General features: G+C 36.9%; 1 protein-coding gene across 12 annotated transcripts in view; it reads right to left on the bottom strand.

The window, feature by feature from the left end:
* The window catches only part of CHL1 (cell adhesion molecule L1 like), a 203,325-nt gene that overhangs the window by 44,672 nt on the left and 145,308 nt on the right, over positions 1 to 13,345 (bottom strand). For 11 of the 12 annotated variants that reach the window (XM_047850468.1, XM_047850466.1, XM_047850473.1 and 8 more), the window contains 4 exons: positions 13,125 to 13,172; positions 10,685 to 10,805; positions 6,187 to 6,371; positions 95 to 226 (listed from right to left, as the gene is read on the bottom strand). In XM_047850468.1, coding sequence (XP_047706424.1) covers positions 95 to 226; positions 6,187 to 6,371; positions 10,685 to 10,805; positions 13,125 to 13,172 — 486 coding nt within the window. The remainder of the gene's footprint in view (positions 1 to 94; positions 227 to 6,186; positions 6,372 to 10,684; positions 10,806 to 13,124; positions 13,173 to 13,345) is intronic. The other variant, XM_047850476.1, reaches the window with a different exon arrangement.

The following is a 13,345-nucleotide window of genomic DNA, read 5'->3' as shown; positions in this document are numbered from 1 at the left end:
ACTCCCATCTTACACATAACCAGGGTGTCTGCCTATCAACCATCCGAGCACACCATTGCCTTCAGCACTGCATCACAATTGGTGTTTCACTTACTGTCAATCGGGGAGCCATTGACTCTCCACTTGAGTGTGGGCTCAGGCTCTCCTTCTGCCTCACATAACAAGATACCGCTGCTCCCAATGCTATACACACCACTCTGAGGTTTCTTTGTCCAGCGAGGAGGCTCTGGAATAAAGTGAAGACATCATAAGTGACTTTAACCATGTCAGGAGGTCCGAAAATTTTAATGCCTGTGTTTCTATAATGTGCCAGCAGATGGCAGCCACAATAAAGTGTTTCACACTAGCTCTTGTAAATGTTCGGTCAGGCAAGGTGGACACTGTTTTTAGTTATAGGGTGTGTGCATGCGTGCATGCATGGTGTGTGTGCGTAATCTAATTTGGACTCTTAGCATGCATAATAAAATTAACATGTATACAATCACTGTTCAGCATCACAAGTATCTACCTCATTAACAGAAAGTGAAGGAGGGATAAGCAGATGGTTAAGTTTATTTAGTGCTGGCTGCGGCTTATTTTCAAGCTGCAGCAAGGCGTCTAAAAAGGCTGATATTCGATAAATGTATCTGGAGAATTTTTAAATGAAATTGAAATGTCCAGCATTTATTTTAAATATTTCTTAATGACGTTGTATCATTTGTATACCCATACCGATATCTAATTATCTATCTTAGAAGTGTGGAAACATTATTTTCCTAGAGATTATTTTTTGTAAGACAGGGAGAAGAAAGCCTAAAAGCAGCATTTAGCTTTTTGTCCTGAAAACAATGGAGGAAAAATGTATTTAAATTACTTGCATCTTGGCATGTTCTATTGCTCCAGTATTATAATTCTAAGTGGTGTTTTAGTACAGAATGAGACATTTGTCTTTAGTGCAAATATTACTGCCATATCTTGTCACCTTAAGTATATTACTATGTCAGGAGTGAATAAAAGATTTAGATTAAAGTGTGGATGGTTTGGATAATTTGATTCCAGAGAAAATTGCACAACACCTGCAGGTAGTAATTTCCATCAAGTGTTGCTTGGTTATTTCCCGCAAGACATTCTTGGATTTCCATTTTTAGTCAAAAAGGAAACTCTTTTAAAGATACATATATGTGAAATGAAAAAATAAGTCATGTAAACTGCTTTTTTTTGTGTAAGTAAAGGGGAAACAAAAGGATTGTGTCAAAAGAAAATGCCTATAAATTCACCAAGAAAATCAAAAATATGCAAATAACAATGCAAGTTCAACTCTGAGAAAGGGACGTGCCCTAGAAATTATTCCATACGGTGTGGACTTAGTTACTAAATCTTATATTAAATATGTGTATTCATCACCTATAATCTGTAAATATTTAGTCGTTTAGGTTAAAATGCAATAGTCCAAATTATAAACTGGACATGATTCTCTGAGGTGTATGTATATGTACATTTTTATGTTATTGTTATTTTTTTGTCTTTTCACATTACCACAATAAAATCAGACATTTGAGTTAGAGGGAAAAAATTCCACGAACATGAAAATTTCCATGCTTACAACAGTAAACTAATATTGCTTTCAGAGCAAAAACTAAATGCAAAAACATAAATCATAGGGATATAATATACAGCATGTTGACTGTAGTCAATAATACTGTTTGCATATTTGAAAGTTGCTAAGAGAGTCATCTTAAAAGTTCTCATGAAAAGAAAAAAAAATTGTTACTGTGTGGCCATAGATGTTAACTAGACTTAACTTGGTGATCATTTTGCAATACATACAAATACCGAATCATTATGTTGTACACCTGAAATTAATGTTATCAGTGATATCTCAATAAAAATAATAAAATAAAGAAGATTATGTAATGATGACATTTCTCTAAATACCCATGCATAATAAAATACGGATTTTATCTCTACTCTCACCCTACAAATTTCATTAACCCCTGGTATCCATATTAAGCTTAAGTTATCAGCCTATCTGATTCTACCTCCTTGCAGACCAAGGACTGAGCTTGAGAGATACCATCTAACTCGCTTAGAGTCACCAACAAAAGAAATCCCCACTCTGTGTTCTGGCCACTTCATGGATCTGTGAACCTGTAAACTGAGTAGCACTGGGACTCCAAGGAAAATGTGATGTTATTTCTAGTTAATTACTATTTTACTAACTCAGACCACTGATAGGAACGAAGTCCAAATTGCTTTACTAACTTTCACTTTGTGCTCCCAAATCCAAGTTCCTCCAACATCTATCCACTGGAGGGTGATACCAAGGCGTTTTATATATTCACTAGAAATCATTGCTAAGCTTTAGCTCTTTTGAATAAGCTTTTTAAGTGCTCGGGTATTTGTTTTATGTTTCTCAGATAAATACAGAGCCATGGAGGAACCTTACCCTTTCTTGTGTCTCCTCTGCTTGGCACAAGGAGAACAGACACATGTGGAATAATTACAAGTTGAAGTGAAAGGATTGATCCCCAAAGACTCTAGTGAAAAAGGCATAGGGAGGAAAGAAGGAATGTTGGATAGGAGGGAATCACTGACTTCCAGTAATTCAGTCTCATCATGCCATGTTTTGGTTGAACATATTTAGCTAGTTGCTACTTTCTTCACAAAAGAATGTAGAGTGAGCCCGAGGACATTGGCTATGAATCAGGATATTTTTGGTGAGTGAAGTGAGTCTAGGGACACACAGGGACAGAGAACAAACAGATGTTTGCCAAAGCTTCAAACACATAACTCTATTCCTGAAGGGTAAGATCTAGTTGAAAGAAGACAAAGAAAAACTCAAGAGAAAGGAATAAAAAAACCAAAACAAAACCAAAAACAGATGAAATGGAAAATCCTGGAAGAAAACATCAGTGAATCCCATTCTTTTATCCATTATCCTAAGATACATGATAATTGATGAGAATAACTTATGCTGCAACTTTACTCATTTTGTCATAATTATATATAAAGAAAGATGATAATTTCCCTATGTTGCTAAAAAGTGAGATGCAAATGACTAAGCATTTAAAATATAACAAGTTAATGAGAAACATTTATCACTGAAAGGAAAATGAAATAAAATAGAAAATTTGATACCTATAAAACAACACAGAGGCTATTTTCTTAGTAACAGATTCCTACTAAATATCTATGTTCTATTAAATCAAAATTGTGAGGTTTATCAACCTTGGATTTAATTGTAGTTTTTTAGAAAAAATAGATCATTTTAAAACGAGGCTCTCTTAAGTATATCAATGTCTGAATTGCACTCGAGTTCATGATAGCTTTTTAAAATGCAAGACAATTATGGGTATGTAATTCTATGTAAATATTTTCCTATTACAACAAAATTCAAAAGTTTAAATGGTTCGAAAGTTTACAACATGAGAATGGTGCAAGTTGGTGGGAGTTTATTTTTAAATAATCAGTTGAGGGGCACCTGGGTGGCTCAGGGGGTTAAGCGTCTGATATCGGCTCATGTCATGATCCCACAGTTCATGAGTTTGAGCCTTGCGTTGGGCTCTGTGCTGACAGCTCAGAGCCTGGAGCCTGCTTTGGATTCTGTCTCACTCTCTCTGCTCCTCCCCAGCTTGCACTCTGTCCGTCTGCCTCTTTCTCTCTCTCTCAAATAAACACTAAAATAAATAAATAAATAAATAAATAAATAAATAAATAAATAATCAGTTGAAATGTGATTGTGGTCATATTCTGTTTTTTGGATTTAGAATGCTTAGATGTCATTTTAATGTTTATCTTTTTATTGAATGTGCACTATTTGTATCATAGATATCTATAAAGGATAGCTGTGCCTCATCAAGACATCCTAGCTGTTTTTATTTACCTGGATTAGACAATTTGAAAATGCACACGGTCTTCATATTTAGGATGTTGTAACTTAAATTACAGAATTTGACTATGTTTAGTAATAAAGAAGAAATATCACATCTACAGAGACTACAAAGCAATACATGCTTTTACTTAAGCACAAATGGGTGTTTTCAGAATGGACTCAATTTTCAAAATTCACGGTTACATCGCTTTGTGATCATATGGTAATTCTTGTTATTCAATTTGAGTTGCTAAACAAGAGACAAAAAAGGGGAAAGGAGATATAGGAAGGCAGAAGACAAGTGAATGAAAGTAAGCTGATCTGCGCATATGATAAATGAAGGTTGTATTTCTTGGTTTCACACATATACACAAAAAAGAAAAAATGACTTCTTGAGCCCAGTTTGCTTTTCACTTGCATGTGTAAAAAGAAACTCCTAAAACATACAACTGAGGGCACATTTAGTAGCTTCTCATTAAGGAGAAAAGATTAAATGTTCCTAATAAAAACATAATTTACATCTCAATAGTGCTAATAGCTGTTTTATGAATAGTGAGGACAATTCGTTCAGGAAACCTGTATTCCTTTGGAGTCCTATAGTCAACATTTTAAACTGCGTAATTAAGTTTACATCCTTGAATTTTTATTTTTTTTGCAACCCTTGCAATTCTTTTCAAAGCTTCAGTCTTATAGTCAAGAAAACCGTGGCCAGATTGTTAAAATATTCAGCTACCGTAGCAATGTTCCAGCCATCTGGAAGGATTTCTAACAGTCAGCAATTTGGAGTAGGAGCAGCTAACAACTAGACATGTCTGGTTTGTAGATATACGTGTTTACACTGGGGCAGGGGTAGGGGGTTACAGAAAAATATCCCTGTTGCATGGTGTAGCCGATTTATATAGAAGCAGCAAATGAAAAAAAAAAAAACAATGAAGCATCAAATGATGAATAAAAATATATATAAACTTCTCAAATCCTCCTTTTTGAATTTCTTTGTGAATAATTCCACATCAGAAGAATATATCACTGATGGCAAATGTTGATATTTATGCATAATATGAAGATGTCACGTATACCAGTTTTGCTTTTGTTGAATCAAGGAAAATGATACTCTCATCTTTGGTTTTCCATTCTTCTTAACTGAACTGACCATATACATTGTGGGTGAGGTCTTAAAAACATGATGTTATTCCAAACAGCACCTAGACCAAAACATCTATCTTAACATTTACTTGTAAATGTAATCTGTGTCCAAGTCTTCATTTTTTCCCATTCATTAAAACAGCTTTTTACTTAGATGTTCCTTGTACAGATTGAAGGTTTAAGAGGTAAACTTTATTGGAATATAAATGGAAACCCTAGAGCATCAGTTCACTAAATGGGACCCTGAAAGAGACAATTCCTTTCACTAGTTAAGCCCTCACAGCACTAAATGAGTACAAATGCAGTAATCAATTCATTAATTTGATCAATTCAGTCAACCAAACCATAGATAGGAGACCTCACTGTAATTAGACCCATAGAAATCAGTGTGCATCAATCAGATTCATAAGATGCCCAGATAAACTTTACTTACAGGGCAGGTACAGCCCCAATATCCACATTGTGTGGCTTCCCCTTTTTTTAAATGATGACATCATGGCCTATTTATTTCTATGAATACAAGCAACAATAGCTAATCCTCTATTCAACAAAAGGCATGGGTTTACAGAGATAAGTTTACTATAATATGTATCTTGCATCTTTTGATAGAAAATTAGTATTTACAGCACTCAGTCTACTCCATCCCCATAAGTAACATATTGAACATCATGTGAACCCAAGATATGGACCAAAAAAACAAAACAAAACAAAACAAAAAAACAACCATATCTAGGAAAGAACTAAGACAATTTGCCTGATACCCTCTTTTTTTTGAGGAAGAAACTAAGGTACAGAAAGTCAAAGTAAATTGATTAAAGAGACAGCAAGTTAACCACAGGACTGGGAAACAAACTCTAAGCTTTTTTCCAAGCTCCTCAAAATAATTTGTCTTTGTAATGCTTACTTCTTCTATGATTTAATATTATGCAGTGTCATATATATAATAAAAATTGTGTGAAAGCCAGGTGTGTTTAATACCTAACATGAGATCTTTTCTTTCCATTTGTCCCTTTTACAAGATTTTGCAGGTTAAATGTCAAATCTGGTTAACTGAAGTATAATATAGTTCAATACCCACTCCAAAAACAAAAGTTTAAACAGCTTACCTGTTTTAACATATATGCTTTGGAATTATAGGTTCACCTTTTTTTTTTCTTTAATAGAAGAAAAATAAATCAATATGGGGAAAGTACCTTCTACTACTACATGAAAATCATGAGAGGTTGATCCTAAGAAATTGTTGGCTGTGCAGCGATAATTCCCTCTGTCCCGGTAGGAAACGTTCTCTATCTTCAAAGTCTTGCCATAATTTTCTTTTGTTTCTCTTCCTTTGGGTAGATCACCACCTATTTTGTTCCAATCGACCTGTGGAGTTGGTCTGCAAAACAATAAATACATGATAAACATTTTTTAAGCTGCAAAATTAAAATCAAAGCTACTCACAGGATACATCACTTAACATATTGCTTTTACATATGCTCTCAGAGTTCCAGTAAGTAACAATCAGCCTTCCCAGGGCACGGACCTGTACTCCACCATCGATGGTGAATGCTGGATTGGATCAGGTCTCCTTTAATGCAAGCACCTTTAATCGTCTGCTTCCATGGAAATCATGCTTCTTCCATTAAGAGGACTAACTATCTATCATAGCTGAATAGGTATATATAGATAAAGGGTGGGTAATTGGATCCACAGAAATATTAAAAGATTTTTTTTCAAGGTTTTAATATTTTACCAGAAATATTTTAAATGTGAAACCTCCTTATAGGTGATTTGGAGTGGCTAGAAATAATAGCCCTCCTCCCCATATGAGTTTGAAAAACAAGATAAAGTAGGACCCAATAGTAAGCAGAGGGAAGTGCTATCCTCTTAATACAAATGAAGCTGATAGTGGAGAACGTGGCGCAGATGTGATAACTGTATGTGATGGCTGGACCAAGAACGGCCTGTTCTAGGGTAAGGTGGGCTCTGCGCAGACATGGCTACCCAAGTGACTTTCTTCCTTTGTTGGGGAATAGAGAAAAGTAGTGGGGGGGAGCAAGGAGGAGGGGGCAGATGAACCACATCTCCCTTGCTCAGAAAGATGAGATCACCCAATCAAACCAAACAAACAAAAAAACTGAACTAAACTAAAACCAAACTGATAACTTGTCATACATCAAGAGAATAACTGTCTCCACCTTAAGGAGGAAAACAGTAGTGGGGAATCAAGCCACCTGGGTTTAAGAAAAATCCCAGCTCAGGAAAACCAGACAAGCAGAGGGTTGGTGACCTTTATGACTCTTGTGATTTACAAGTTATGTGGAAAACACCAATGGCTGGGGCACCTGGGTGGCTCAGTCAGTTAAGCATCCAGTTTTGGCTCAGGTCATGATCTCATGGTTTGTGAGTTCGAGCCCTACGGAGGGGCTCTGTGCTGACAGCTCAGAGCCTGGAGGCTGCTTCGGATTCTGTGTCGCCATCTCTCTCCCTGCCCCTTCCCCACTCATGTTTTCTCTCTCTCTCAAAAATAAATAAACATTTAAAATAAAAGAAAAGAAAACACCGAAGGCTGATTTTAATTAATATATTTTTTTTATTTCTCTTCTCCAGTTGGGTTATATGAACGGAAAAACTTAATTTTGCTATTTTTATTGATGCTGCTTTTCCTTGCTCTATTTATTTTTATTATGAATAGCTACAGGTTATTGACATATTCTAAAGATGGGCATTATGATCGTCACTTTATCAATGAGGATTCTAAAGCTCCAAGAAGTTAATTAATTCACTTAATGTCACTAGGGTAATAAATGACATGTTAGAACTTAAGTTTGTCTAACACTAAACTTGCTTTTTCCATGGCTGTGTTTATTATACCTGTGCTTTTTCTATCCCTTTTCCCTTCCTAACTGTATATTCTTGGGATATATGCTTGTAGCCAAATTAATTAGTTAGTAGTTAATCACTGAACAATTACCTCATATTGTTTCTGTCAATTATCTCAGACTGTTTGAATTGCTCAGGCAAGCATTAAAATAATTCCATTATTATGCAAAAACTATATAGAAGGTAAAGAGGTAGGTCCCTTAATTTACACACTCTCTTCCCCTCCTCCATTCCAGGCTGAAGCCTGTAATGTGCCTTACAGATCTAGAACCACCACTTTCTATTTGCCCAGTCTGAGTACAGGGCACCCTTCTGTGGGAAACAGTAATGATGCTCCAACAGGCAGCTGGGAGATGATATTAGCTGCTGGCTTCCTGCACACACTACCTAACAGAATGCAGAAACTCAAGTCTCCTAACTGCTTGCTTTCCACGCCATCTGTCAAAATGGCAATTTGCCAAATTACAAGCTGCTCTGGACCTAAGTTCCTCCAAACTGGTTTTTCTGAGTTCATGCTTTAATAGTGCAAGCATCTCACTTTCTGCAGGCTTCTGCAGGATTCTTCCCTTCCTTCCCTTCCTTTCCTTCCCTTTCCTTCCCTTTCCTTCCCTTCCCTTCCCTTCCCTTCCCTTCCCTTCCCTTCCCTTCCCTTCCCTTCCCTTCCCTTCCCTTCCCTTCCCTTCCCTTCCCTTCCCTTCCCTTCCCTTTCATCCTTCCTGCCTGCCTTCCTTCTGTCCTTTCTTTTTTGCCAGTCCTTGAAAACCAGTCTAATCCTTTATACCTATCCCTTGAGAGAACAGAATAAAATGATTATCTACAAGTATCAGGTGAACATGAGACCTAATTTATCTAGTGACATATCTCTCCTAGTCCAAGAATATCCAGCTATATTCTTGTCAATTTTTTTCTTTTTTTTTTAAATTTAAGGAACATTCACTAACAGCATTTGGACAGTGAAAATTTGAGGGAAAACATAATGCTTAATCCCTTTTTTAAAGAAGTTTATTTATTTTGAGAGAAAAAGAGAAACATGGGAGGAGCAGAGAAGTGGGGGGTGGTGGGGAAAGAGAATCCCATGCAGGCTTCACACTGCCAGGGCAGAGCTCAACGTGGGGCTTGATCTCACCAACCAAGAGATCGTGACCTGAGCTGAAACCAAGAGTCAGATTCTCAACCGAATGAGCCACGCTGGCACCGCTTAATCCCTTTTTATATACAAACATGCACTATCTCATACTCTCAAATTTTGTTCAGGTACTTATCCAGCCAATTTTTGTTAGTATACTTCCTTGCTCTTCCTACATTTTTATAGTGTAGCATCTTGAAGTAGAATCACACCTACCTTAAACTCAAGAATTTACAAGTTACAGAGGCAAGAGAGTGAAGAAACAGTTTGATACCAATAATCAACAGAGGGAAGCGACAATACCCCCCTCTACTTCCAATGAAGCTCCCACAGGGTGAGAGCAAGTGTGAATTGGCACCTGAATGTGCACTTTCCACTCAGTGCCTGCCCTTCTGAATGAGATTCATTGTTGTTTTAACTATTCCAAATTCCTGCCTTATTCACAGAATTTATAGAATCTAAACCCCTCCATATCGGTTTCTTCGTGAAAGTTTTCCTGTTTTAATGAATAGTATCAACATTTTCATTGCAACTAACCATTTACTGAAGTATAGACCTACAGCCACTTCTTCAGATTCAGAAACAATGCCATTCTTTGTGTCGGCCCTCCTCCACCTCCCCCTTAATTGAACAGACCATTCATTGGGTTGAACTGAAATACATTAAATCTAGAGGTAGTTTAGGGTTCTGGAGACAGGATGGAACTCCAGCTCCACTTTATACTGAGCTTGAACAAGTTCAATCAAGCCACTGGGCGTCATTTACCTAACCTGCAAATGGGAATAATGGCCGCCTTGAGACGTGCTGAGCATGAAGTGAGCTTATTTATGCATGCCATTTCAAACACATAAGCAACCTGTATATCTTTGCCAGATGGAAAGAGACGTTTACAAAGCTAAGGGGCTGCAAAACCATTAAAATTGGCTCTTTTTCTTCATAAACCAATTTAAAATAACTCATTCAGAATATATATTGAGTTATGAATGAATACAATTTTTAAAATTTCAAATCCCAGTTCACCAACAAGATGCCCAGCTAGAAGAGTCCCTTGACTAAGTATTAAATAAGATAGTCCTGATTTACAAAGGCTTAGGGTGTTTGCTCAACAAATGTAACAATTTCAAGACATGACCAAGTGACATTTTTTGGAGGATTTGGAAACCTGCATTGATTTTTCAGACGAGAAGAAGCTGAGTTAATTATATTCTTAGGTGAAATTCTCTGAAAGTACATGCTCTGGACCTCTTTGTATGCAAAGGGCAGCAGGGTGAAATAATAGATAAATAAGGCTCCTTGCAACCTGAAAAGCAATCAGAACCCATAGCATAGCAAGAGGGAGTGGGAGAAAATGTGATAGCAGAGACACAAAAACCTGGCACCCACAGTAAGAGACTGGCAAGTAACAACTTCAAGCTCTAAGGATGGCATCCCCCTACTGACGTAGGTAAGGAGAATGTTTTCATTGTCACCTCCATTCACACTATCACAAACTGACAGAGCAATCTAATTATAAATCAATCTCAGTCACAGCCTGAAGTCTGTAGAGTGAAGTGCAAATTATTTCCTCCAGAAAAGTGGTAACAGAATTTTTTTAAAAGAAATCATTTTAAAAATGTGTATATAGGATTAACTGCTTAACTAATGCATTATTCTGTATAGAAAGGGATTGACAAAGTCATGAACGGGGTCAAGTTACTCACAGGCCTTCAGCAAAACACTCAAGCAGCAGGGTGTCCCCTTTGAGGATGGTAACTGAGGACGCACTGCCACTTTCAGTAGGAGGCAACAGCAATCTGGGTTTTCTTTGCTTGATCGAATTTGCTATAATACAGAAAAGAAAAGTCACATACTTTTTTCCAAATGAAGACAGTTAAAATCCTGTGGTACTAAATCTTTCTTAAAACTTAAAATGTATTTACCTATATGCTCCTATGTATATATACAAAGATGTATTTTTAATATATTGCCATTTAAATAGACTCCATTCTTACCACGAAGCATGGATGGTCCCTCAGAATCAATAACTTAGTGTAGCACCAAGTTTTAAGAAGGTCATGACTGAAAACACATTTTCAAATTTCACAAGTTCAAGTATGGTTGAAGATAATTCGTTTTTTTTTTTAAGTTTATTTAAAGACAGAGAGAGAGAGAGAGAGTGAGTGTGCAGGCATTGTGAGAGAGAGGCAGAGAGAGAGAGACACACACACATGGAATCTGAAGCAGGTTCCAGGCTCTGAGCTGACACAGAGCCCGATGTGAGGCTTGAACTCACAAATGGTGAGATGACTCACAAATAACCTGGGCTGAAGTCCACCTCTTAACCCAATGAGCCCTCCAGATGCCCCAAGACAATTAGTTTCTTGATGAAAGTCCTTAAAAGTTAACCGATAGCCTATGATTTTATATTCCACACTTTAATCAGACCTTGCCATGTCTAATGGCTGTGTATGAATTTGAATTTCATTTAGTATGCCTAAGTATTTTATAAGATGCTTGTTACAATATAGCTTCCCGAGCCTTGCTCCCAGAAATTCTGATTCAGGAAGCTTATGGTGGACACCATGCATCTATGAAGTGGGCAAGTTCTTTAAGGTGACTCTATTTACAATCTCAGCCCCTCAAACAAACATAGTGCTTCAGGGAATGATAAGCAAACATTTTCAGTAACTACATATTGTAATGTTCCCTTTGTTACATGCTCAAGAATGCTTTTCAAATACAACGGCAAACGAGGGCTTTCATTCTCAATGTAAGTTTTAACATCATTTCCAAATGTTCTCACAAATTGTTTTTTGTCCATCCAATGTCAATGTGATTTGACACGATGTGGAAGGTGCAAACAGCTGACATTCAGAGTAGAGAAATGGAAAGCCCTGATAGCAGTGTGCACATGCTATAGCTTCCTTACAAGTATGTGTTTATCAAAAAATAATTATTGAACACACAGTACGTGCTATTATTTTTACTAAGGGGTGTACAGATACAAGGAACATGTCTGGGTTATTGACCTCAATAATGCAGTTGGGGAAGTATATTTAATCAATCCACCTTCAAACTGAGAAGGCACCGAGAAGAGTCCTCTTCCAGCCCGTCTGATGTTGCCAGTGTATCAGAAATCTAGATGAAGCCACTGGCCCCCATGACATGAAGAACATTTGTTGCATTCACATAAATGAACTGTGGAAAACTAGTTATATAATTCAGGTTCACTCTGGCAACTTCCATACAACACTAGTTCTAGTACCTGTCCTATGAGGGAAAATTGTAATATTTCACAGACAAATGAGTTACGAAAATGCAGTAAACTGTATTCTTAGAGTTACAGCCCAATGTTAAAGTACTCTGAGAAGCCTTACAAGAAACATAACCATTTAACTTTCTTAAACCTAGTGTTTTCTCTACTGTTTCTTTCTTCTACGTACATGTAACAACTATCAACCAAAATGTCACTCAAAAAGGACAGAAGTCTTAGGAGACCCAAATACACATGTTGGGGGCACCTGGGTGGCTCAGTCCGTTAAGTGCCCCACTTCAGCTCAGATCATGATCTCACAGTTTGTGAGTTTGAGCCCTGCATTGGGCTCTCTGCTGACAGTATGGAGACTGCTTTGGATCCTCTGTCCCCCTCTCTCTTTGCCCCTCCACTGTTCATGCCTTCTCTCTCAAAAATAAACATTTAAAAAATATATATACATACTGGGGCACCTGCGTGGCAAGTTGTGTGAGTGTTCAACTTTTGATTTTGGCTCAGGTCATGATCCCAGGGTTGTGGGATTGAGCCCTGTGTTGAGATTCTCTTTCTTTCTCCCTCAGCCCCTCCCCGCCAACTCTCTCTTTCTCTCTCTCTCTCAAAAAAAATACATATATGTGTGGGAGGGTATGTGTATTTGTCTATGTGAATTATATCATATATAAATATAGATACTTTTGCATAGTGAGGAATTTATAAATATCACTCTTTTGCATATAGTTAAGGATGGGGGGGTAATAGAAACCTCTATGCGAAGGGGTTTCCTTTATAGAAATATCAGTATTTTAATATACTCATGAACATAGTAACAGAAAAATTTAAGCTTTGAGATGACAATGAGTTACAAAAGGTAAAAATAAATGCCAACCCTCTTCACGTGATCAACTTACCCTTGGAACCAATTTCTGTGGATGAACTTGAGTCATTAGCATGCCTTACTGAAATAAAAAAAAATTAAAGAAAAAACTCACAAACATAATGGTAGGTGCTAGTATCAATAATGAATGGAAAGTCACAGTTTTGTCTAAGAAAAATTACAAAATGAGATATAACCATGCTTCACTAGAACATCATCTTAGGGGATATCTTTGAAAAAAAAAATGTATAATGA

Source organism: Prionailurus viverrinus, chromosome A2 (genome assembly GCF_022837055.1).
Source record: "Prionailurus viverrinus isolate Anna chromosome A2, UM_Priviv_1.0, whole genome shotgun sequence".
NCBI lineage: Eukaryota > Metazoa > Chordata > Mammalia > Carnivora > Felidae > Prionailurus > Prionailurus viverrinus.
Note: the sequence above shows the minus strand (reverse complement) of the source record. Positions and strands in the feature narration are given on the sequence as shown.